The sequence below is a fragment of the Lepidochelys kempii genome, chromosome 3 (genome assembly GCF_965140265.1).
Source record: "Lepidochelys kempii isolate rLepKem1 chromosome 3, rLepKem1.hap2, whole genome shotgun sequence".
In the NCBI taxonomy this organism is placed as follows: Eukaryota; Metazoa; Chordata; order Testudines; family Cheloniidae; genus Lepidochelys; species Lepidochelys kempii.
The window spans coordinates 104,362,610-104,389,748 of NC_133258.1; the positions used below are offsets into that span (position 1 = coordinate 104,362,610).

The window sequence follows — 27,139 nt, forward strand, 5'->3', positions numbered from 1 at the left end:
GTCTCATAGTAATAGGGCTAGATAAGGTCAAGAAAGGTAAAGACACCTCCCTTGGCAGTAACCCAGAGGCCCTGAAGGAGGCATACAATGACAGAAATATTTCCTTCCCTTGGCAGAAGCTAGGAGATTTTCAGTGAGAAAAGTAAAAGCCCCAAGAGCCTTCCCAAAAGCTAGTGATTGTTGCAGCTTCAAATTATCAGACACCTTGCATCCCGAGGCTGATACATAAGATGGTGTACTCCAGAAAAGTTCAGACACATCATTCCATGGGGTTGGGAGGATGGGCATCTGAGCAGAGCATTACCTAGGGCCTCACTTATGGGGTTTCCCATTCCTATCTTTCATAACTATGTCTAGATAGCAGACATCTACTAACTGAATTAGTTAGCAAACCTAAGATTTTTTTTAAGCTATATTCTAAAAATAAATTAGGTGAGAGATGCATGCACTATGGACAATACAGTATTTGGCTTTTGCTGCCATACAGAGGCAGAATGACATGGTACATTTCACAGTACTTTGATTAATATAAAGTATGGCAATGAAAGAAAAGCAAGGTTTTTACATTTACACAGCTTTGTTCAAAAGCCATTGAAATAAGTAAGCAAAAAATGCATTACCTAAGTGTGCAATTATGCTATTATATGCCAGAGTTCCAACTGCCAGAACTAAAGGAGCTCACTTTCAAGTCTGATCTCCCATCACAAGAGTTTCTATCCTGAAATTCTGATGCCAAACCTAATACAATCTGAATTTGAAAACCTGATGCAGGCACATGAGGCTGAAGGGAAAGTGAATTTATCATTCTATAATCATAAATATGGGAATCTATTGATAGTCCTACAAGGGAATATGCTGAGAAACTGAGTGGCAGCTCCAAGGTTTTACCCACTCCAGTGTAGCAGGGTGTTTTGGTCTCCACATAGACTATGGCACTACAGGTTTTGGGACCTTTTTGCCTCCCAGCTGCCATTTGACACCACAACTCCTCTGGCAGCCAACTGCCACGGTCTCGGAGCTCCCATCAAGACCAGGTTCCACAGGATGGAGTGGAGGCCACACGAGTTACTGCAGGCCCTGCCTCAACCCACCAAAACCTGTGTGGCGGGGCTTGCAAAGAACCGATGTATGTGCATGTGCATATATGTGTAAGGAGCATGCAGTGGAAGTGGCACACCATCCAGCCAGGATATGCAGGTATCATCTTACCTCTACTTGCAGAAGCAGAGGGGATTACTGATACCTGCTGTTACTGCATTGGTTAAAAAAAAAAAAAAAAAAACAGAAGAAGAAAAAAAAAGTTATTGTAAACGTTTTAGCTAATGTGTTCCAAACACATACAGACGTTGTCATAACTTAGTTCCAAATTCTCTCGCAGTCAGACTGCTCCCTCCTTTTGTAAAATAAGAGGAAAAGAATATTTAATATGATCATTCTGGTTCTATAAAGTCTTTAGGACTCTGATAGCCATTGCTATTCCCCCCTTATTTACCTTACCTATTTGACCACAAGAAGCTCTTGATGGCCTTGTATATGCAAATCTTTTTTGCCAGTGGAGCCGGACTGACTGTAGCAGATAGTTTACTGTACACATTGCCAGCAAGTCAAATAGTTTCAAATTTGCTACTGTGACTATATGTAAATCATGGTAGAGCACAGAGTTCACAGACTTTCTTGGCAACTGTTTTACTCTACATACGTAGTTCTGTTTAATCCCATCTGTCATGAATATTTTATGCAATTGATAAATAATGTATACACTTCCAAGCATACAAATATAAAGACTATCCCAAATTTTGGGTCAACACAAAGGAATTGTTGAAATATTCACACTGGACCTAATTTTCAAAAGTTCTGAGCTCCAGCTTTAGAAAATGGGAACTGCAAGAGCTCACATCTTTGAAAATCAGGCCCAGTATGACCTGGTACAGTAGCGGGGAAAACAGTCAGAACACACTATATGGACATTTTAAATTGGTGGTTCCCAAAATGTGCTCTGTAAACAACCAGTGCTGCAAAGAGCACTACTTGGTGGTTTGTGGAGAGTTTAATATTATTAGTTCCTCCTTCTTTTCCCCCAAATCACATTAAAGGAAACTATTGTATTTTAGCTAATTTTTTTTCCATGTAAACAATGTAGTTGCCTGTGGGATATTATTTAAGCACCAATGGAAGAGATGGTGGTCCAAGAGATAATCTCTCTGTCAAGACATGGAACAAACCACAAACGTGTCCAGGAATCTGTTTTAAACTACACTGCCACATGATAGCTCAAAAAAAGAATAAAAACACCAAGAAAGAAAAGCTTTGTAAAATTTAAAAAACTACTTAAGGCCCTGATCATATAGTTACATCAAGTGGACCCTTATTCCCATCCAGAGCCCTATTGACTTCACCCCAGCGGAGTATGCAAAACTCAGGCAGGCTCTCACCTAATACAGAATCAATTACTAAAGGAGAAAATTGGGGGTCACTGACTGAAAGGAGAGGAGCCACTAACCAGCTAATGTGGCAGAGAGTGAGACAGTGACACACTTTCCACTCCAGTGTCCCAACGACCAGGAAGTGTGAGAAAGGTATTTCCTCAAACTGTCAAGAATCACAGAAAACATCTGATAGGAAAAACTGGGCCTGATCCTGTGAGGAAGGGGAAGAGATGGCATTGTGCTACATAGCAACCTGCCACCAGATCAGCAGTGGCCAGGGATGAGGGATGGTCCAGGAAATAGAACCTCAAACACAGTGTGTAACCCCAATCTGAAGGGGCTGCATCTACCCCTATCAATCACATGTGGGGAGTCTGTCTTTTGCCTACTCTGTGGTAAGGTTTGTATAGCAGGTCATCCCAATCAAATGCCATTGAAGTGAGTTGACTCCACTGAAGAAAACGTGAAATGAGTGCTAGAGGTAGTAAGTGACACATTACACCAGTTGGATCAAACTATGGACCGCACGTGGTGTGTTAGCTAATAACTCCGGTCAGACCCAGCGCAGGGGTGACACAGCCCCTCGCTGGTCTGGATTGCACCCCACAACGTCACACCCAGGAACACAGGGAATCAGGTAGGTGACAAAAACACCCCACCACTGCCTAGCTCTTTGAAAGAGCGGTGGCTCCCCTGAGGAGCTGTACGCTGTGGCTGGGCTCCCACAGGAGGCAGAGAACTAGGGCCACGCTCTGGCTGAGGGGCGAGAGCTGCGGCTCCCCGAGCGGGCTGCTGCCCAGGGGAACAACAGAGAGAGAAGGGGGAAGCGAGCGAGCGAGGCAGGGGCAGGAAGAAGAGCGAGAGGCGATGGGGCAGAGGCCGGCGCTGCCGCCGCTCACCTGCGTTGTAGAAGCGGTCCAGCACCGTGGTCTCCCCGAAGTCCAGCTTGGCGAAGTGCAAGGTCTCCAGGGAGGCCCCGACCGCCTCGCACGCCTCCCGCAGGCTCTGCAGGGCCCCGCTCTCCGCCGCCACCAGGAGCCCCTGGCTCTCCTCGTTGATCACGTAGGTCACCGTGGTCCTCCTGGTGCCGCCGCCCTTAGCCCGGGCTCCAGTCCCCGCCGCGGGGCAGGCAGCGCTGCTGTCCTCGTTCCAGTAGGTGCCGGCTGGCGGCGAGGCCGGGGCGGGGAGGAGGCTCCGGGCGCCCCCGTCGGCCCCCGGCGCTCTCCGGCTGACCCCGCCGAGCCCTTCCTGGTGCAGGCAGCCGCCGCTCGGCGGGCTGGGCACCGAGAAGCTGATCCCCTCGCTGCTGTCGCTCATCCCTGCGGAGCCCCGCGCCGCGTCCCCGGCTCTGCTGGTGCCGCTCGCCGGAGCTAAGCAGATGCCATGCTTCGCCGCCCGCCGGGCTCGCCCTGCCCCTCGCCGCCAGAGGCTCCTGCAGCCCGCCGCTGGGCGGGGAAAGCAGAGACGGTCCCCGCTTAGCAGCTGCCGAGGTCTCGCTGAGCGGGGAGGGCAGCGCAGTCCCGCCCGGTGCCTGCCAAGGGCACCATTGCGCGCCCCTTCCCCCGCGCGCTGGGCTGGGCTGGCTTCACCTGCAGGGAAGCGACCACCTGGCGAGCGGCTCTGCTGGCAGCCGGGCACGGGGCACAGCCTCTCCCCGCAGTCACTGCACTTCTTCGCCCACTCCTCCCCGGGCAGACGCTCCTCCTTCGCCTTGCACCGCCGGCGCGGCTCCCTCCGGCGGACTGGCTGCCCTGCCGCTGGGCCGGGCGCTCCGATCAGCTCGTCCTGCAGCGGCAGCGCACAAGCCACTTCTGGTATCGCTGCTTGACCCAGCTATGGCTGGAACCGTAAAGCCAGCAGCAACCGCACCGGAGCCAGCCCAGAGCTGCCCGGCTCCTCCCTTATTCCCTCCCCTTGCCCAGGACTATAAAGAGCCGCATTCCTGCGCTGAGCGCTCAGAGCCGCGCCAAACTTTAGGCAGGGTTCGCTGCGTAACGTCGCAGGCTCCTTCTTGGGCTCGTACCAGCGCTCGATTCGCTTTCTTCTCTGCACAGCGCCCTCTGCTGCTCCATGCTGTGCTTGGTCGTTTGGCGGTGTCGGTGGGCAGTGCTCCTCAACAGATCTTGGCTGGGCTGCCTTTGAGGTTTTTTTTTTTTTTAATACTTTCAGTGGATACTAGCTATGTGTATTTTATATGTATCAATGTAAGTTGTAGGTGTCAGCCAATAATTATTCAACAATAGTATATGGTGAAATTCAAAAAGTAAAAGGTTGTAACTCGGGACCTACCAACTTCACAGCCAAGAAAAACGCATCACAGACTGTGAAAGCTGGTCTGCCTCTGTGAAATTTGATCTTTTGTGTGCTTTTACCCTATACTGTACAGATTTCATGGTGGAGACCAGCATTTCTCAAACTGGGGGTCCTGACTCAAAAGGGAGTTGCAGGTGGATCGCAAGGTTATTTGAGAGGGGGTTGTGGTATTGCCACCCTTACTTCTGTGCTACCGTCAGAGCTGGGCTGCTGGAGAGTGGCAACTATTGACCAGACACCAAGCTCCAAAGGCAGTGCCCTGCCACCAGCAGCACAGATGTAACAGTGGTTATACCATACCATGCCGCCCTTACTGCTGCCGTCAGAGCTGGGCGGCCGTAAAATGGCAGCTGCTGACTGAGCTCTACAGCAGCACAGAAGTAGAGGTGGCAATACCGTACCACGCCATCCTTACGTCTGCGCTGCTGCTGGCTCTGCCTTCAGAACTGGTCTCCCTGCCAGCAGCCGCCGTTCTCCAGCTGCCCAACTCTAAAGGTAGCGCCCCTGCCAGCAGCAGCGCAGAAGTAAGGATAGCAGTACCGCGACCACCACCACCACCTTCCCCTGCCACACACACAATAACCTTGCGACTACCCCCCCCCCCCAGAACTCCTTTTTGGGTCAGGATCCCTATAATTACAAACACCTTGAAATTTCAGATTTAAAGAGCTGAAATCATGACATTTACAATTTTTAAAATCCTATGACCATGAAATTGACCAAAGTAGATGTGAATTTGGTAGGACTGTTGCCGGCACCCAGTCCCAGAGGCGAGCAAGAGCTGCGGGGGGGGAGGGTTGGCTACCCGGTGTGCTTCACCCAATGATCACAACGGGGTGGAGAAGCAGAAAAGTTTATTTGAAGCTTCAAAGAAGGTACAGGGAGATTAGAATCTCAAATCCTGCACACAGAGCAGGAAGTTACACAGGCTTTTATACATCCTTTCTTCAACATACTTATCCAATAGCAAGCTGCCCTAAGTATCCATCTAGCCAGCCAATCCAGTTACCAGATAGTTCCCTTGTTCTCTGTACCAGCTGTTAAATCATACATAAAGCTGCTTTATTCAGCATTGTTCAACCATATCTGCCCTGTTTGGCCTTGTTTAGTTTCAGGCAGTCTGACTCTGCAACATATTGTTGCAGATCCTCAGCATAACTGCTGTGAGTGCCTCCAGGCTGGGGGGGCCAAGGACACTTGGGCCTAGTGCGATGGGGCTTCATCGATACTCGTGGTCTTCCATCCCCTCGAGTTACCTAGTGGCCGTGCCCCAGTGTCCCCAACAACTCTCTCCTTTGAGAACACTCAACAGCCTTGGCTCCGAGTTTTCTCACTTGGGCTACTTATTTCTTTACAATAGGACTTTGCATAAGCACTTTGTGATAGCCCTGAAGAGAATGACTTATTAACTTTTGCAAAAGAGCCCTGACACATGACACTGCACAGCATAATACCATTAATACAAGCAATACAGGAAAGAGAAGTTTCAATAATAGCCTAAATAAACCACCAAGCCAAAACGACAAACCCCAGCCTGAAAACAAGGTTTGCAACCAGTCGCTGTCTGGGGCAGTATAGGCAACCTGTGCTCCGGATCGGGCATGGGCCTCAGCCTGTACCACCTTTTCATAGATCTCATAATTGCTATCATTTACATATACACAACATCGGGGCCCGATGAGGGCACAAACCCCTCCCTGGGATGCCAAGAGATAGTCCAAAGCCAGCCTGTTTTGGAGGGAAAAGGTCCTGAGCTTCTGTACCTCTTTATTTAATGTTTTTACTGCTGACCCTAAATCACTAACCGAGTCCTCTAACTCTAAGGCCACTTTCTCAAGTACCATTTGCAGCCTTACAGTATAGCGGCCTATGCATGCCATGGCTGGCCCGGTAAACAGTGGCGCTATTCCCAGTACAGAGCACCCTAAAAGCTTCTAGGTTGTGAGGGAATTCTTTATATTGCCCTCCAATGCCATAGTCAGTCGCCGCAGGGACTTTTCTCATGACTCAACAGAGGTATCTCAGGCATTTCTAATCTTCCCGTTGGGCAGTGTGGCAGTTATCGACAAATGAGGAACTCCATGAGATATAAAACAGCTACCTGTCCAGTTGGCTAGCAGCACCTTGTAAGCCTTTCGGCCACATACAAAATAGTGACCCTGTAGGGCCCAGTAAGGACTGTTTCTTAAGGGGATTCCTGGGATATTTAAAGCTGCTTTGGCTGCTTTTTCAAACAATTCATATGCTCCTAAGGGGGCATCCCATCCTCCTGATTGGGTACAAGTGGGAGCGTTTCTAATTGTGCCATTTAAATTACACTCGCCATAGGGACCACTACAAACCCACCATTGGCTTGCTACATTGGAGATATTAACTGGACGCCAAGTTATATTTCCAAACCTTTCTTTTGTAGTAAGATTATTTGTAAGAGTTTTCCTAAAAGGGGAGGAACCATTACACCCACACTGCTGGCCTCCCCTTTTGGTCTTTATCCAATACCCATCAGCCCACTGTCTAATAACACAGGAGCTTTTTCCCACAGGACGCCCATAGTGATCAGATTGGTTTTGGGTAAAACATAATACTCCCTTAGTGAGTACTGCAACTGAATACTCCTGGTCCTGATAGGTGGCTTGCTGTAAAGAGGTCTTGTTCCAGAACGGTGAGTCCGTTCTTTCCTGCTCTTTGGTGGCGGCTAATTCTGCTAGGGTCAGGGGCAGCATGTCAAGGGGCATTCCCGTTTTGGGGGACAGTGGAGTTGGGGCACATGCCCAGCAATCAGTCTGGTTTGTTAAAGTAGCAACGTGGTGCGCAAGCGAAACAAAGGAGTTATGCTCCCGATATGCACAGTTTGGAAATACCAATACAGAGAACAACGTTACCCAATTATTTATCACCGGAGTCTTCCCAACCCAGGGTTTTTAGTACCTGGGTGGGCCCATTTTAGCATTAAGGTGCCCGCTATTTGTGTCTTTTAAACAGTAGCTTTAGCCCGAGATCATCACTAGATGAGGAGTCAGCAGGTTGGACGGTCCACTGTTCTGCTGACGAGGGAGCGGGTACTGCCTTCAGATGAGAGTGATGGATCCAGTTCTTGTGTCCCTCGATCTTTGCCGCTGTATGGGAGATCAGCAGGACGGTATAGGGTCCTTTCCACTTTTCCTGGAGAGGCTCCTCTTTCCAGGTACGAACAAGCACGGAGTCACCGGGCTGTAAGGAGTGGACGGGAGAGTCCAAGGGGAGAGGCTGGGAATCCTTGGTATACCTGTGAAGAGACAAGAGAACAGCAGACAGGGAATACATATACTGTGACAAAAAAACATTACCCAACTCCCATTCCCCTGACAGAACTGGGGTGCCATTCATAGGCCATGCCCTTCCAAACATAATTTCAAAGGGACTAAGCCCTAATCTACCCTTTGGGAGAACGCGGATACGGAGTAGGACGAGGGGCAAAGCATCAGGCCATCGCAGTGAGGCTTCTTGGCACACTTTTGAGAGATGCCGTTTAAGGGTCTGATTGGTACGCTCCACTACCCCACTGGCTTGCGGTCTCCAGGGCGTATGGAGTTTCCGGGGGATCTGTAAGGCATGTGAGATGCTTTGGATGATTTTTGACGTGAAGTGTGTCCCGTTGTCAGATTCCATTCACAGGGGGAGTCCAAAGCGAGGAACGATCTCCTTAACAAACTTAAGGGCCACTGTTCTGGCAGTGCAGTTACGGCATGGGAAGGCTTTTGGCCATCCGCTGAACCGATCCACTAAGACGAGGAGATATTTGAACCCTTGGGTCCGGGGAAACTCAGTAAAGTCTATTTGCCACACTCGTCCGGGGCCCGGAGTGGGTTCTAGGGCAACTGATGGCACAGGATGTCCCGGTCGGGGGTTATTCTTTTGGCAGACTAAGCAGTCCGCTTGTACCTGGGCAGCCAGGGGTCAGAGTCCGGAAGTGATAAAGTATTTTCCCATTAGCTGGATAAGTGCTTCCCTGCCAGCATGAGTGGTTTGATGTAGATTCTGCAGCACCGGCCGGATCAGGCCCTTTGGTAAGAGGACCTTCCCTTCCGGGGAATGGAGCCATCCCTCCTTTTCCCGGAGACCGAGTTTGTCAGTTAGCTGTCTCTCCTCCCCAGAGTACTGAGCGTTGGAAGCTCCCCTACTGATGGGATAAGGACATGCATATGGGCATTCTCAGTCGGAGGGGATGGCAGGGTGGCAGCATGCTTAGCCTCTCTATCTGCCTGGGCGTTACCTCTGGCCACATCTTGATCTTCCCTTTGATGGGCTTTACAGTGTATCACCGCCACTTCCAAGGGAAGTTGTACGGCATCTAGGAGCCGGAGGATTTGGGGCCCGTACTTGACTGGGGAGCCTTGGGCTATCAGCATTCCCCTTTGCTTCCATAGGCCAGCATGAGCATGCAGCACACCAAAAGCATACTTTGAATCAGTAAAAATGTTGACCCGCTTTCCTTTTGACAGTTCAAGTGCACGGGTCAGGGCTATTAGTTCGGCAAGCTGGGCAGAGGTCCCAGCAGGAAACCTTTAGCTTCCACAGTGTCATGGAGGGTCACAACAGCATAACCCGCCCTCCTTTGCCCATCTATTACAGTACTGCTACCATCAGTGTACCACTCATAATCTGCATTTGGGAGAGGTACATCCTTTAAATCCAGACGGCTGGAGTACTGGGTATCTATGATCTCTAAACAGTCATGTTCCTGTTCCTCTGTTTCTGGCAAGAGGGTGGCTGGGTTAAGGGAGGGGCAAGGCTGTAAGGTGACTTCAGAGTTCTCTAACAGCTTAGCCTGGTACCGAGCAATCCAAGCCTGGGTGAGCCAAAGCCCTCCCTTTGCATCCAATAAGGCTCAGATCATATGGGGAGTATAGATTTGCATAACCCCTCCCAATGTTAGCTTCTCAGCTTCCTCAAGCACTAGGGCAGTAGCTGCGACCGCCCGTAAACATGCCGGCCAACACTTTGCAACCTGATCCAGTTGCTTAGAAAAATAAGCCACGGGACATCTCCATGCTCCTAACAGCTGTGTGAGCACTCCTAGGGCCACCCCCCTTCGTTCATGTACATACAACTGAAACGGCTTAGAGAGATCCAACAGGCCCAGAGCTGGGGCTTCCATCAACTTCCTTTTCAATATTTTAAATGCCCTGTCAGCCTCTGGGGTCCAACAGAAGGGGTCATGATCTGTTCCTTTTACACAGTCATACAGGGGTTTAGCCCATAGTCCAAACTCTGGGATCCATATCCTGCAAAAGCCTGCCATACCCAGAAATGCCCTGAGCCGCTTACGATTACTTGGGGTAGGAACTTGACAGATAGCTTCCTTTCTTTTGCTTGAAAGCTGATGCTCCTCTTGCTGTACGTGAAACCCGAGATACCGTACCTCTGGGAGCGCGATTTGAGCCTTACTCCGTGCTACCCGATATCCCCGGAGTCCAATAAAATTCAGGAGGCTCACGCTGGCTTTAAGGCAGGGGGTTTGGCCCACAGCGGCAATTAACAAATCATCTACACACTGCAGAAGGAGGGCCTCCTCATTATCCCACTCCTCTAGGTCCCTGGCCAGAGCCTGGCCAAAGAGGGTGGGGGAGTTTTTAAATCCCTGGGCCAACACTGTCCACTAAAGTTGCTTTTTAACCCTATTTCGGTCCTCCCACTCGAAGAAGAAGATCTCCTGTGATGGGGTGGCAACTGGGATGGTAAAGAAAGCATCTTTCAGATTGAGAACTGAAAAATGGGTATACTGTCCCCCTATAGAAACCAATAAGGTATAGGGGTTAGGGACAAGAGGGTGCAGAGTCTTAACCCGTTCATTGACTGCCCTTAGGTCCTGTACCAGCCGATACGTGCCATGAGGCTTCTGTACGGGTAGAACGGGAGTGTTCCAGGCTGACTGACATTCCTGGAGAATACCATACATTAGGAATCGATCTATAGTTTCCTGTAAACCTTCTCTGGCTTCCCTCTTGATTGGATACTGTTTTACTTGCACTGGGCCTTTCCCTGATATGAGCTGAATAGTAATGGGGGTCTGGTGGGTGGCCTTTCTTGGGATCCCTGATGCCCACACGAGGGGGTACACCTGGTCTTCCCACGGGCTTCATTCTGGGGCTTGCATAGCTGAGGGCTCAACTGCAAGGGTCATGATCCATGCATTCTCAGGGGGTAAGGTAAGGGTTATTTCATCCTCAGTAAAATGCAGGGTGGCACTGAGGCAACAAAGCAGATCCCATCCCAGCAGAGGTGTTGGACACTCAGGGAGGTATACCAGCTTGTGGGATATAGTCCTGTTTCCCAAAGCGCATTCCGCTGGGGCATACACTGGGCACTTGGTGTCTCTGCCTGTGGCTCCCACCACAGTAAGGGAATCTGCTACTGGCAACTGAAGGGGTCGATTTACGGCAGTTCGTGCCGCTCCAGAGTCCACTAAAAAATCTATTTCTGAGCTTCCCACCTGCATCTTTACTCGGGGTTCTGGGGGTAGGGTGGTCCATCTCCCCTGACACCCCTATTCCTGCTCCACCATCACCATCATAGAGGCACCCCCCTTTTCTTTCCTCTTTGGGCACTCATTCTTCCAGTGTCCCTCTTGTCGACACAAGGCACACTGGTTGCGACCCAGTCATCTCTCCTGCGGGCCCGGACGTTCGTGTCCATGGCCCCTTCCTCCCCGGCCACTTTTCTTAGTGCCGGCCTGTACCGCTGTTACCATCAGTCTCACTTGCTTTCTCTCCTTCTCTGTCTCTTTCAGACTATAAGCTCGGTTTGCAGTCTCTAAGATTTGTGCCATGGTCATGCCCATTAAATCCTCCTTTTTTTTGTAACCTTTTAATATCAGGGGCTGCTCTGCTCATAAAAATTCCCTTAATAATTGACTCAGTTGCCTGATCATCGAGGTCTGCATTAGTGTTCTGTCGAATTGTGTCCCGAATACGCTGTAGAAAGGCCCCTGGGCTTTCTTTTAAATCCTGCATTACTTCATATGGCTTTGCCCAATTATTATGTCGGACAGCCGAGTGATGGAGTCCATGCAAAAGCAACTCCTTATAGGAGGTACGGCGGGTCATTTCCCCAGGATTATTTGGATCCCACCTGGGGTCTGCTCGGGGGACTTGTGCATCCGGGTCAGGGACATTAATACGATCCCGGTCATACCGTTTCTGCGCCTTCTCCCTTGCTTTGGACACAACCTGTTGTCTTTCAACCTCAGCAATAGGGTTCGCAGGAGGATGTTACAGTCATCCCAGTCCGGCTTGTGACTACTGAGGAACCCCTCAAAGACTGAAATAAACCTGCTTGGGTTGGTGGAAAACTCTCCTGTCTGTGCTTTGAAAGCAGCCAAATCCACAGGGTTAAAGGGCACATGAGTATAAACCTGCATAGTCGTGGCCGGACACCTGTCTGATCCAGACCGGGCGACTTTAGTTTCGGTGATTAAGGGGTATAGGCCAACCATTAGGGACTTACAAGGTGTGGGTGTAGGGGCCGAAGGGGACACCGGCTCTGCCATTACAGTGGGGGTGGGGGTCTGGGGACTAACATTAGCTGCTACCGAACCAGTCGGAGTCAGATTACAGTGCTGTAAAATATCTGGACGAGTACATAAAGCCAGAAACAAATGCACATACATATGTTCATTCCATTTCCTTGCTCTCTGACAGAACAGGAGTAACTGGAGGATCGTGTTGTAATTAATTGACCCTTCTGATGGCCACCACTCCTGGTCCTCTAGTTGATATTGAGGCCAGTCAACTGTACAGAATCGTTTTAATTGGCTCTCAGTCATCAGATCCGCACCAAATACCTTCCAGTTTGCTAGAATGCATTCTAGGGGCGTACACTGTGCCCTAACCCCCGAGCTCTGTCCCTGTCCCATACCTACAGGGCAACTCTGGGCGTCCCCAGGTTTCAACAGAGCATACAATCCGGATTTCAAAAGGTTCCTACCTTATCCAAGGGACCAGTTCCTCACCGTCGCCCGCAGCTGCTTCTCCACTCTATGAGTGCGCTGCACCGTTGTGCCCTTCAGGGTCGATCAAATTGCGTCTCCTCCGAGGCCCCCAATGAACTCACCAGTGCGCGCTGGGCGTCGGTTCTCGCCGCAATCCTCGACCTCCAGGAGGGGTCCAGGAAAGGCTAAATAGCAGCCTCGTTGCCCACCCAGGGACGCCAAAAGCTGTTGCCGGCACCCAGTCTGTTTTTGAAGTCTCCAACGAGAGACTGCTGAATTGGAATTAATTTGCAGACTGGATACAATTAACTTAGGCTTGAATAGAAACTGGGAGTGGATGTGTCATTACACAAAGTAAAACTATTTCCCCATGTTTATTTCCCCACCCCCCCCCCACTGCTCCTCAGACATTCCTGTTAACTGCTGACAATGGCCCACCTTGATTATCACTACAAAAGGTTTTCTTCACCCCCACCCCCCGCTCTCCTGCTGGTAATAGCTCATCTTAAGTGATCACTCTCCTTACAATGTGTATGATAACATGCATTTTTCATGTTCTGTGTGTATATAAATCTCCTCACTGTATTTTCCACTGAATGCATCCGATGAAGTGAGCTGTAGCTCATGAAAGCTTATGCTCAAATAAATTGGTTAGTCTCTAAGGTGCCACTAGTACTCCTTTAATTATGAAAACAAGCTTTAAAATATATTAATCTTTTAAAAGACTTGCTTAAAGAGGCAGATAGATATAGGCCTCACAGGTTTGGTGGTTAAAAAACATTCTACAAGAAGGTAATAGAAATACAGCTTCAATAAAAGAAAAACTCTTTGAGAAATGCATGTTTATTTGGAGATATGCATTTCCCTGCTGTGTTTACAACCTCTAAACATTGAAGCATAGAGAGTCTAGTGCAAGAGAACCAGGCACTGAACCTGACTATAACAAAAAGTGAAACTAACTAATCTGCTTTCATTGCTCTCACTGAATGCACAACATAGAATATAAGGGTTGGAAGAGACCTCAGGAGGTCATCTAGTCCAATCCCCTGCTCAAAGCAGGACCAACACCAACTAAATCATCCCAGCCAAGGCTTTGTCAAGCCGGGCCTTAAAAACCTCTAAGGATGGAGATGCAACCACCTCCCTAGGTAACCCATTCCAGTGCTTCACCACCCTCCTTGTGAAATAGTGTTTCCTGATATCCAACCTAGACCTCCCCCACTGCAACTTGAGACCATTGCTTCTTGTTCTGTCATCTGCCACCATTGAGAACAGCTGAGCTCCATCCTCTTTGGAACCCCCCTTCAGGTAGTTGAAGGCTGCTATCAAATCCCCCCTCACTCTTCTCTTCTGCAGAATAAATAACCCCAGTTCCCTCAGCCTCTCCTAGTAAGTCATGTGTCCCAGCCCCCTAATCATTTTCATTACCTTCCGCTAGACTCTCTCCAATTTGTCCACATCCCTTCTGTAGTGGGGGGATCAAAACTGGACACAATACTCCAGGTGTGGCCTCATTAGTGCCGAAGAGAGGGGAATAATCACTTCCCTCAATCTGCTGGCAATGCTCCTACTAATACAGCCCAATATGCGGTTGGCCTTCTTGGCAACAAGGGCACACTGCTGACTCATAGCCAGCTTCTCATCCACTGTAATCCCCGGTCCTTTTCTACAGAACTGCTGCTTAGTCAGTCGGTCCCCAGCCTGTAGCGGTGCATGGGATTCGAAATGTAAACATGAACAGTACCAGTAATTATACTTTTCACTTATAGCAGTTTTTCATTGTTGATACAAAACAAGTGTATGCAAGTAAAAATAAATTTTCCATTTAGATATCTTGGGTTATTGGCCAAACATGCAAAAGCCTTGCACTCAGTTTGATGGCATTTCAGTGTGTGTAATGCAATAACTTCCAAACACCGCATCTGATCAATTCCAGGGATGAACCCTATTGATTCTGCGGGAGACCTTGCCAGCTGTTAAGCACAGCCATACAGCCTCCAGCACCACCTCTGAAATTGTCTACAGATCAAAGCAGAGCTAGACAGACAAAGAAATGCCACAGAGTTGAGAGTAAGGCCTTCACAAGTTCAGCCAGTTATAGCCCCGGTCCTGCAAACACTTAAGAATGAGCTTACCTGTACCCATTTGGGACCTAATACTGTACACTAAAGTCAATTGGTGCCTTACTATTGACTTCTGTGGGCACAGGATCAGGCCTCTGACTATTTGTGTGAGTAAAGTTAACATTTGCAGCATAGGGTCTATCTATGCTATTTGTGCACATACTGACTAGATAATTTATACTGGTTTATAGTGGGTTTAAAAATAATATTGATTAGAAACCTTATTTTTTACAGTCTGACATTTCTGAGCACTCGGCGTTGGCAAACTAGTCTTGAAATGACTGCTAGCAGCAGATTCTTAGTACAATAGGCACGGTTTTGATGGTTTGGAAATAGAATTAGTTTTCATATTGCAGTGTGTGCAGAAAAATAATGGTTAACTTCTAAAACATAACACTGAGACATAGAAACAGCCCAGAAAGTTAAGATACTTTGGTAACCCTGTTTGCTCTTTGTGGGTCAACCCCTTTTTGGCAAAGATTTACGTGGCAGATACTTCAGTCATTAGAACAAGGGTAAAAGAAATGGGAAGAAAACAAAGTGGAGAGCAAATAAAGCAAAAAAGTTAATATCAGTTAATCTACAGTATAAAATTTTAATGATTTGGGTGATAGTCAAAAATAAGTTCTGTAAAAAGAACAATGCAATTTTTCTACAAAATACTGAGTTGTCATGCAAAATCACAAGTGAAAACATATTTGTCAAATATAAAGGGAAATCATTTACTGAAAGGAGGAAAATACATGTTTATTTCATTGGTCTATTTTATAGACCTGTGCCCACTATTTTAGTATTAATACCAAGATCCCAATCCAGATCCCACTGAATCAATGGGAAAATTTCTATTCACTTTGATTGGAGTGGGATCAGATCCTAAATTGACTGAAACAGTAATTAAAACACTTAGATTAATATCATTTAATAAGGACAAATCAGCTATATTTTCATGATTTTCAATCTGTTAGAATTTCTTGAGGTGACTTCACTGGTCCTAATCATGTGTTTAAAGTTAACCATATGTTTATGTGCTTTTCTGATCAGGGCCTAGATTAGGGAATGGTATTTGTCAAAATTATTCTTCTTTACTTTAAAAAAATGATACTCTATTTACTTTTTTCTAGTCTTTCACCTATTTGATTTTTCAAAAATAATTGTCAGTAGGACAATAAGCTTGTTAGTTAGCTCCCTAAATACCTTAACAATAATATAATCTGGACCAGACAATTTGCATATGTTCACACTGGCCAAGTATGGGAATCCTCCGACTCTGATTGAAGTCAATAGCAAAAATCTTGACTCTAATGGGAGCAGGATTGAGTGGTTAGATAAAGATGTTCAGGGCAGGGATTCCATGCCTTTGTTCTGTTGTTTGTACAATGCCTGGCACAGTGGGGCCCTTAATCTTGATTGTGGCCTTTGGGAGCAACTGTAATGCAAATAAATAACATTTCCAAATTATTCTCTGTATTTTTCTTGTGAATGATATTTTCAAAATAAGCACAGTATCTCGACCAGCCCTTTAAGAGCACACATTAATATAAATTTTCTTTACTTATAAAACCCAACACTACAATTATAAAATAGCAAGTTATTTCTTTAAAAAAATAACCCTGAAAGAACTAGAATCTAAAATATTGGTATAATAGAATTGTTAAAAAATGTTTTTTCAGTAAAAATTCTATAATGAGTCCTAAACTTCCTGCATTTCAACTGAGAATTGATCCAATGAAGAATGATAATTATGTCTAAACCTCTATAACGTTAAAATCTAAAAAGTCATATGTCAAGGCAGATTTTATCAGTTCAGTAAAGAAATGTAATTTGATGTATGACAAACAAAGCTTATGACAGAAACCACAGAGATGACTTATCCATCAAAGCCAGTGGTAATCAGCTAGGAGTCAAATAAACAGTGTTTCACACCCCTAACCAACATAGCTATGCCAGCAAAAGCATTAGTATAGATACATTTATATCAGCCAAAAAAAAAAAAAAAGTCATTTTGCCAGTCAGCATAGTTTATTTTGTTCAGGGAACTGCTATAGAACATACCAGCAAAAACACTCTTGCCAGTATGAACTGCATCTCCACTAGAAGGGTTTGCTGGTGTAGCTATACTAGCAAACCCTTTCTAGTGTAAATAAGGTCTTAGAACATGAGATGACATAAGATTTTGTATAAATTTGGGATTAGAGATTTTATTACGAAGTCTTCTCTCATAAAGCAGCAAAAAGGAGCATGCAAAAGTGGAGTCCAGTCTGGTCCAACTAAACAAAAAACCAGGAATTTACAAATATGGAAATCAGGAAGACTGGGTGGTTTTGAAAGATATACCCAGGGACTTATCTAGTCTTACCTCAAGGAATTTTGGATCAGGTCTCAAACAAGCAAAGGCAATTAACTAAACAAGAATAGTCACTTAGGTCATAAAAATAAAATATAGTCATATTGTTCTAGACTAAAATCTACAATCAGTAGCTCCCAGTGGAAAACTTGGAATACCCTTTGTAATTGGGCTTGGCAGAATTTGATTTTTATTGATTTATAATTTTGACAGATAATCAGATCAATAATATAACTTTATTTTTGATCAGTTTAAATTTTCAGTTTCAGGACACTATCAGGGATCAAACAATAATTGTTTAATGATAGTAGATATTGAGATTCAAAGAGATAAAGCTTTATGACTGAAAAAAACAAAAGTTGTCATCACATGTCAAAATATACAAAGTAAATATCTTTAAATCAAATAAATTCTCAAGCATCATTTTTCTTACTTTGCTTATCTGTAAATTTCTATTATTGATGGCAATATTTTTTCATGGGTTAATGAGAGTGTGGTGAAATTAATGTTTACCATCATTCATTGAATAATCTAATCCTTCCAACCCTACTTATAATCAATAAAGGAGAAGGAATTATTTTATGAGAATGTGCCAATAGAATTGATCCAATGTGCCAACAGAATTGTGTGTTAAGTGGGACTACCCCAATGCAGGGTTGGTACACCACACAATCATCAGGACTCCCTGCTGGATCAGGCAATTTCAATGAGGGGGACTCAGAACCCCTGGCAAGGCACAGCAAATACTCAGTTTATGCCTCCTAAGCCTCTTGGCTGGGGCAAACAATAGCAGTTGGGGCTCTAACCCTCTGGGCAGGGCAAAGCAAACAACCCATCTGTGGCTGTAGCCCCCAGTAGCCACACAGAGGTGGGAGCAGGAAGAAATAGGGAAACCAAGGCCTACTCTTCTCCACTGGGTTCCAACCCATGGCCCTATGAAGCCAGGAAATTCCCAGTTAAAGGTTCAGGTATTGGCTTCCCATACATTCCCTGGGTCACTTCCTAACACAACGCTCATCTCAGGCATCTCCCCAACTAGAAGCAGCACAGCACAGCATGTCAGTCAGTCAGAGTCAGAGTCTGTCTCTCTCTCTCTCTCTCACACACACACCTGCAAGAGCCTGCAGCCCATGCCCATATCCCTTCCACCTGGAGCATGCACAGCAGGGGAGAGGGGAGCGTGGCTTCCCAGGCCCACAGTGATTTGTCAGGCCTGTTGGCCCAGGGTGGGGTTAGTACACCCCATCACATCAACTCCCAAGCCTTGACACCAAACAAAGGGTTAGGCCAAATACTCAAAACAGTATTTAAGTACAGAACAAAGGTCAAAGAAAGACTGCCAGTCATTTTGTGTTCTATAGGGATGCAGCTAAACCATTTCAGATTATGTAGCCAATCAGCAACATGACAACTATGGGTACTGTGATGTTATGGCATTTGGAAAACTAGCTCATCAGACTTCAGTAGGGAGTTTAAATCTCTTCAGAGAGATTTAAACAAGATCACTTTTCTACCCAAATAATTTATAAACACATGATGGAGCCTTTGAAATCTTTAAATAATAATATCCATATGAAAACATCAGCAATTCGTGCAACAGATCAGGAAATAATACCATTTAAATTAAATATACATGACCAAAAAAGAAAGTGATCTAAAATTCCTTGTCATTTATCCATAACTGGCCTGGCACCAATGGCTCTACTGTTAATGTTGTATTAATCATTAACCAGCACACTACATTAGACAGCGGAAATTGAATTAAGGAGTATGCACTAAATTGTATATACTTGCCCTCCACTATTCATCTGTTCCTCTTTTATACAGTAAGTCTCACACCCCTTCCCAGATTCCTCCCTCTTTTTTTCCTACTCACAAGGAACCGTGTCATCTTCTCACATCTTTATGCACCTTTAATCCCCCAGAAAAGTCTCTATCCTAATCCCTCACACTTTTAATCTGGTAGTTATCTTGCTTTCTCCCAGGACTTTTTGCTGCTGCCTTCCTAGTTCCAGCTAGCTGTTTATCCACTCCCACTCTCTACTGGTTACTTCCAGACCCAGTGTTGCAAATTCTTGTGATTTTATCGTAAGCTGTAAAATATGTGGTGCTTTGTTCAGAGTCTTACGATTACATGAGAACCTCATCTTTAATTACAAAACGGAAGTTTCTAAGTTTCTACTAGTAAAGGAAACAGAGAAAAGCTGGACAATGTGAATCCTAAAGGCTTAAAAACTAGAAGGCAAATAAAAGATCATCATAGTAGCTGAGCGCCTCACAATCTTTAACATACTTAGCCTCACAATGCGTCTGAGAGGTAGGGAAGTACTATTATCCCCATTTAACAGATGGAGAACCTAAATCCAGAGAGATTAAGTGACTTGTCCAGGCTCACACAGGAAGTCTGTGGTGGAACAGGGAACTGAACCCAGCAGCCTAACCCCACCTTCCTCTCTGATCTCGCTTGACATATGCTGCCAGCCAACCCACATCAGTTCTGAGCCAACTGTTGGATTAAAAAATGCTAGCAGGTCACAGCAGGGGCTCTAGTTCAAAGAAGATGAATCCAAAGTGCCCCACATCCCCTGCTGGTGCAAATTCACTCCTTGGACTAGAGATCCCTACTTGCCATTCTTGCACTCAACCTGGCAGCTATTCAGTTTTCTAAGGATTAAATGCTTTATAGTTGGGCAATAAACCTATAGAAGTGGGGTTGTGTTAAGTAGCATGGGGCATCATCAAGCTATTTACACATTTTAGTGTTTGTGAGCATGAGGAAATCTTTCAATGTTGCTTAGGAGTTTTTCCTGGAAAAGTAGAATCTTAATTTTTAGATAGAACTTGTCTGCCACCTACTGATCATTTCTGAGAACATTTTTTTTGGTTGGTTGGTTGTTTTGCTTGTTTTTACTGTTGAAACACTGCTGAATCTGTCTTAGATATTTCTACATAAAATGCAATTGTCAATGGTTATGCTTCATGTTGAAAATGATCAATTAAGCACACATTGTTGTTGACTTTTACATAGCTAAAGAACCAGTTCTTGATTTACATATCTTTTCAGAGATTGGGGAGGGAAAAGCAGTAGTGTTTGTTTACTAGTTTTGTTTGTATCTCCTCTTTCTGTTTAAGAATACCTTTTGCTTTAGTTGTTGATGTTGAGTAATATGTGTCTCTTTAAAACTTTCTGCATCAGCTGCTTTGGCTTGCCAAGTTATTTTGCTTGTTGCTGTACTACAGCCATTGGATCATGCTGCCTAGATCTGCACACTGGTCTTTTCCATTTCACAGGAAAATGGGACTCGGGTACTCCTGTGACACCAAGCAGACTTTGTGGAAACCATTTTGCATGATCTGGGGCTTAAACTATGGTCAGGATGGAGACAGGGAGAGACATGGGCAGGCGAGGGGAGTCTGAACAGTGGCCTGATCCAAAACCTATTGAAGTCAATGAATCTTTCCATAGACTTCAATTAGCTTTACATCAAGCCTATTGTTTTCCCTCCAGACCCAGAAAAATTAAGAACAAATGATAATATCGTCCCAGACTTCGTTATCTTTTCACAGGGCCTTTTTCCTCTGTGTTCAGTGGTTACTGTGACCAAAGGAACACCCTGCTAGCCATACTACTAGGGAACCAGGGTCATTGAGAGTCAGAGCCAATATGAAGGCACAGGGGCTTTGCACGAGATAACTTTGGCCTCCTACATGATCCTGGGATCTGTCCGGTTTGGAGGCAAGTCTCTTAACCTTTTGTGTATGCATGGGCGGAACCCATGGGATGATGTGGGTGATCTCAGCAAGGATCTTCAGAATCTCCTCTCATAGGTTTTTCTGTGGGAGAAAAACATTTGAGCCTATGTTACAGTAAGTGAGGTTCTTTTTCAGGATTTTCTTGTACCCCTCTATCTACCTCTTGATCTCGTGCCTATTAAATGTTCTCTTTGCAAGATTTTCCTTGAAATTTTGGCCGTTCTCTAGGTGTGATGTTTTGGGGATCACTCAGACCAATAAACAGTTCTGTTGCTGTCTGCCTGTAACCTGGGGTGCCTTAATGCTGAGCTGCTATGGCTCAGAGCCCTGACACCAGTAGCCTGCCCACAAGCACAAGCTCTCATCCTAGCTTCCACCAGCCTAGTTACACTTTGAAGGGTGACACCAACATCTCTTCTGGTCTCAAGTCTCCCCAAATCCATCCACCCCGAGTTCTTAACTACTAGATACTCGGATTTTCCTCCTCTGGTTTGTCACCCTCAAAGGCATAAAACTAGTCCTGCAAACATCAACCTGCTTTGCTACTCATGCTCCACACAGTGTGCACTACAGAGACCTACTTGGGGTAAAAATAAACTAAAAGTTTATTTAATAGACAAACACTGATTCAAAGATGAAATAGTAAGGGAATGCAAACACATACAAGTTACACAGAAACTAAACATAAGACACAATCTCAGGCTTTAAACTTTCAAATTAGATAAAAATCCCTTTTCTAACACAAGTTACCTATTGCCTTTGAACAGTTTCCCAGACTACCCCTTAACTGTAGCAGGGAATCGAGCATTTCATAGAGAGCTTCCTGCCTAGATACTGTCCCTCAGTTTCTGAATAGATTTCACTTCAAACACCATCTCTTTTTAAAAAATTTGTCATTTTTTTTCTTTCTCTCAGACTATGATGTTTCATAGTTATTCAGAACAGGGGAAATTCCCTCTTGACTAGATAGCCAGTATATCTCAATGTCTTGTCTTCTCATTCTGTAATGGTCCATCATTTGTCTTTTCCTAGGTTGTACAATGCTAGGTTCTTGGAGCTAATCTTGTTTGGTTGAGGAAGAAGCCCCTCCCTGCCTGACTGTCCACCACCCTGCTGAGAGATGGAGCTAAATCAGTGGTTCTCAAAGTTTTGTACTGGTGACCCCTTTCACATAGCAAGCCTCTGAGTGCGACCCCTCTTTATAAATTAAAAACACGGCGAAACAACGTGCACACAAAAATTTGCACAGAAGCACAAAACTTTGCATAGAAGAAATTTTTTGCACACACGGCCGGTCAAAAATTAGAGGGAACATTGCTCACGACCCCCTGAGGGGTTCTGACCCCCAGTTTGAGAACCCCTGAGCTAAATGATAGATTCATAGAAAGTAGGACTAGAAGGGTCCTTGATAGGTCATCTAGTCCAATCCCCTGCATTGAGGGAGGACTAAGTATTATCTATACTACCCCCTTAAAAACCTCCAGTGATGGAGATTCTGCAACCTCCCTAGGTAATTTGTTCCAGTGCTTAACTACCCTGACAGTTAGTGTTGGGAACACTGGGGCATGGCCACTAGGTAACTCGAGGGGATGGAAGACCATAAGTGTCGATGAAGCCCCCTCGCACTAGGCCCCGGTGTCCTTGGCCCCCCCCCCTCCTGCCTGGAGGCACTCGCAGCAGCTCTGTGTGCTAGGCCCAAGTGTCCTTGGCCCCCCCGCCTGGAGGCACACACAGCAGTTATGCTGAGAATCTGCAACAGTATGTTGCAGAGTCAGACTGCCTGAAACTAAGCAAGGCCAAACAGGGGAGATATGGAAGAACAATGCTGAATAAAGCAGCTTTATGTATAGTTTAACAAATGATACAGAGAATCAGGGAACTAGCTGGGAACTGGATTGGCTGGCTATATGGATACTTGGGGCAGCTTGCTATTGGATAAGTATGCTGGGAAAAAGGATGTATAAAAGCCTGTGTAACTTCCTGCTCTGTTGTGCAGGATTTGAGATTTTATTCTCCCTGTACCTTTTTGCAGCTGCAAATAAACTTTTCTGCTTCTCCACCCCGTTGTGATTATTGGGTGTAGCACACCGGGTAACGAACCACTCCAGCTGTTGTTCAGCCTCTCGGCACTGGGTGCCGGCAACAGCTTTTGGCGTCCCTGGGTGGGCTCGAGGCTGCAATTTAGCCTTGCCCGGACCCCTCCTGGAGGTCGAGGATTGCGGCGAGAACCGACGCCCAGCGCGCACCGGTGAGTTCATCGGGGGCCTCGGAGGAGACGCGATTTGATCGACCCCAGAGGGCACAACGGTGCAACGCACTCATATAGTGGAGAAGCTGTTGTGGACGGCGGTGAAGAACCGGTCCCTTAGACGTGGGGGAGGAGCAGCTGCAGGACGGCGGTGAAGAACCGGTCCCTTGGATAAGGTAGGATCCTTTTAAAATCCGGATTATATGCTCTGTTGGAACCTGGGGACGCCCAGAGTTACCCTGTAGGTATGGGACAGGGACAGAGCTCAGAGGTTAGGGCACGGTGTACGCCCATAGAGTGCATTCTAGCAAACTGGAAGGTATTTGGTGCGGATCCGATGACTAAGAGCCAATTAAAACGATTCTGTACAGTTGACTGGCCTCAATATCAACTAGAGGACCAGGAGTGGTGGCCACCAGGAGGGTCAATTAATTACAACACGATCCTCCAATTAGTTTTGTTTTGTCAGTGAATGGGTAAATGGAATGAACATATGTATGCGCATTTGTTTCTGACTTTATGTACTTGACCAGATATTTTAGAGCACTGTAATCTGACTCCGACTGGTTCGGTAGCAGCTAATGTTAGTCCCCAGACCCCAACCCCCACTGTAATGGCAGAGCCGGTGTCCCCTTTGGCCCCCACACTCCCACCTTATAAGGGTAGGATGCCTCGGGTTACAGAGATTGCCCCCTCGGTGGGACTCTATCCTTTGCTTTCCGAGACGGTTGTGGCCTGCCCAGGGGCAGATGGACGTCAGGCTACCACTATGCACGTTTAAACCCATGTGCCATTCAATCCAATAGACTTAGCAGCTTTTAAAACAGAGGCTAGGGAATTCTCAACAAACCCAAGCAGGTTTATTTCAGTCTTTAAGGGGTGCCTCAGTAGTCACAAGCCGATTGAGACGACTGTAATATCCTCCTGAGAACCCTGTGGTCTGAGGTGGAGAGGGATCAGGTTACAGCTAAGGCAAGGGGAGCGTCAGCGTTCAAGCGAAAAAAAAGAAAGGAATCTATCTGTCAAGTTCCTCTCCAAATAATTGTGAGCGGCTCAGGGCATTTCTGGGTATGGCAGGCTTTTGCCGGATATGGATCCCAGAGTTTGGACTGTGGGCTAAACCCTGTACGACTGTGTAAAAGGAGCAGATCATGACCCCATCTATTGGACCCCAGAGGCTGACAGGGCATTTAAAATCCTGAAAAGAAAATTAATGGAAGCCCCGGCTCTGGGCCTGCCGGATCTCTCTAAGCCGTTTCAGTTGTATGTACATGAACGAAGGGGGGTGGCCCTAGGAGTGCTCACACAGCTGTTAGGAGCATGGAAGCGTCCTGTGGCTTATTTTTCTAAGCAATTGGATCAGGTTGCAAAGGGTTGGCCGGCATGTTTATGGGCGGTCGCAGCTACTGCCCTATTGCTTGAGGAAGCCGAGAAGCTAACATTGGGAGGGGTTATGCAAATCTATACTCCCCATATGGTCCGAGCCTTATTGGATGCAAAGGGAAGGCTTTGGTCACCCAGGCTCGGATTGCTCGGTACCAGGCTAAGCTGTTAGAGAACTCTGAAGTCACCCTACAGCCTTGCCCCTCCCTTAACCCAGCCACTCTCTTGCCAGAAACAGAGGAACAGAAACATGACTGTTCAGAGATCATAGATGTCCAGGACTCCAGCCGTCCGGATTTAAAGGACGTACCCCTCCCAAATGCAGATTATAAGTGGTACACGGATGGTAGCAGTACTGTAATAGATGGGCAAAGGAGGGCGGGTTATGCTGTTGTGACCCTCCATGACACTGTGGAAGCTGAAGGTTTGCCTGCGGGGACCTCTGCCCAGCTTGCCGAACTAATAGCCCTGACCCGTGCACTTGAACGGTCAAAAGGAAAGCGGGTCAACATTTTTACTGATTCAAAGTATGCTTTTGGTGTGCTGCATGCTCATGCTGGCCTATGAAAGCAAAGGGGAATGCTAACAGCCCAAGGCTCCCCAGTCAAGCACGGGCCCCAAATCCTCCGGCTCCTAGAAGCCGTACAACTCCCCTCGGAAGTGGCGGTGGTACACTGTAAAGCCCATCAAAGGGAGGATCAAGATGTGGCCAGAGGTAACGCCCGGGCAGATAGAGAGGCTAAGCATGCTGCCACCCTGCCATCCCCTCAGGCTGCGAACGCCCATATGCATGCCCTTATCCCATCAGTAGGGGAGCTTCCAACCCCTCAGTACTCTGGGGAGGAGAGACAGCTAACTGACAAACTCAGTCTTCGGGAAAAGGAGGGATGGCTCCCTCCCCAAAAGGGAAGGTCCTCTTACCAAAGGGCCTAATCCGGCCAGTGCTTCAAAAACTACATCAAACCACTCATGCTGGCAGGAAAGCACTTATCCAACTAATGGGAAAATACTTTATCACTTCCAGACTCCAACCCCTGGCTGCCCAGGTACAAGCGGACTGCTTAGTCTGCCAAAAGAATAACCCCCGACCGGGACATCCTGTGCCACCAGCTGCCCTAGAACCCACTCCGGGCCCCGGACAAGTGTGGCAAATAGACTTTACTGAGTTTCCCCAGACCCAAGGGTTCAAATATCTCCTTGTTATAGTGGATCGGTTCAGCGGATGGCCAAAAGCCTTCCCATGCCGTAACTGCACTGCCAGGACAGTGGCCCTCAAGTTTGTTAGGGAAATCGTTCCTCGCTTTGAACTCCCCCTGTGGATGGAATCTAACAACGGGACACACTTCACATCAAAAATCATTCAAAGCATCTCACATGCCTTACAGATCCCCCGGAAACTCCATACGCCCTAAAGACCGCAAGCCAGTGGGGCAGTGGAGCGTACCAATCAGACCCTTAAACAGCATCTCTTAAAAGTGTGCCAAGAAGCCTCACTGCGATGGCCTGATGCTTTGCCCCTCGTCCTACTCCATATCCGCGTTCTCCCAAAGGGTAGATTAGGGCTCAGTCCCTTTGAAATTATGTTTGAAAGGGCATGGCCCGTGAATGGCACCCCGGTTCTGTCAGGGGAATGGGAGTTGGGTAATGTTTTTTTGTCACAGTATATGTGTTCCTTGTCTGCTGTTCTCTTTGTCTCTTCACAGGTATACCAAGGATTCCCAGCCTGTCCCCTTGGACTCTCCCGTTCACTCCTTACAGCCCGGTGACTCCGTGCTTGTTCGCACCTGGAAAGACGAGCCTCTCCAGAAAAAGTGGAAAGGACCCTATACCGTCCTGCTGATCTCCCATACAGCGGCAAAGATCAAGGGACACAAGAACTGGATCCATCACTCTCGTCTGAAGACAGTACCTGCCCCCTCGTCAGCAGAACAGTGGACCGTCCAACCTGCTGACTCCTCATCTAGTGATGATCTCGGGCTAAAGCTACTGTTTAAAAGACACAAATAGCGGGCACCTTAATGCTAAAATGGGCCCACCCAGGCACTGGAGACCCTGGGTTGGGAAGACTCTGCTAATAATTAATTGGGTAACATTGTTATTCTTTGTATTGGTATTTCCAAATTGTGCATATCGGGAGCATAACTCCTTTGTTTTGCCTGCGCACCATGTTGCTACTTTAACAAACCAGACTGATTGCTGGGTATGGGCTCCAACTCCACTGTCCCCCAAAACGGGAATGCCCCTTGACATGCTGCCCTTGACCCTAGCAGAATTAGCCACCACCAAAGAGCAGAAAAGAACGGACTCACCGTTCTGGAACAAAACCTCTTTACAGCAAGCCACCTATCAGGACCAGAAGTATTCAGTTGCAGTACTCACTAAGGGAGTGTTATGTTTTACCCGAAACCAATCTGATCCCTATGGGCATCCTGTGGGAAAGAGCTCCTGTGTTATTACACAGTGGGCTGATGGGTACTGAATAAAGACCAACAGGGGAGGCCAACAGTGTGGGTGTAATGGTTCCTCCCCTTTTAGGGAAACACAAATAATCTTACCACAAAAAAGGGGTTTGAAAATGTA

The 27,139-nt window shown here is 46.8% G+C and overlaps 1 protein-coding gene across 4 annotated transcripts in view; it reads right to left on the bottom strand.

Annotated features, from left to right (window-relative positions):
• Positions 1-4,470, bottom strand: part of MAP3K5 (mitogen-activated protein kinase kinase kinase 5) — a 156,527-nt gene extending 152,057 nt beyond the window's left edge. For all 4 annotated transcript variants that reach the window (XM_073337411.1, XM_073337413.1, XM_073337414.1 and 1 more), the window contains exon 1: positions 3,326-4,470. In XM_073337411.1, coding sequence (XP_073193512.1) covers positions 3,326-3,743 — 418 coding nt within the window. In that variant the 5' untranslated portion in view covers positions 3,744-4,470. The remainder of the gene's footprint in view (positions 1-3,325) is intronic.
• Positions 4,471-27,139: the final 22,669 nt, after the last annotated feature.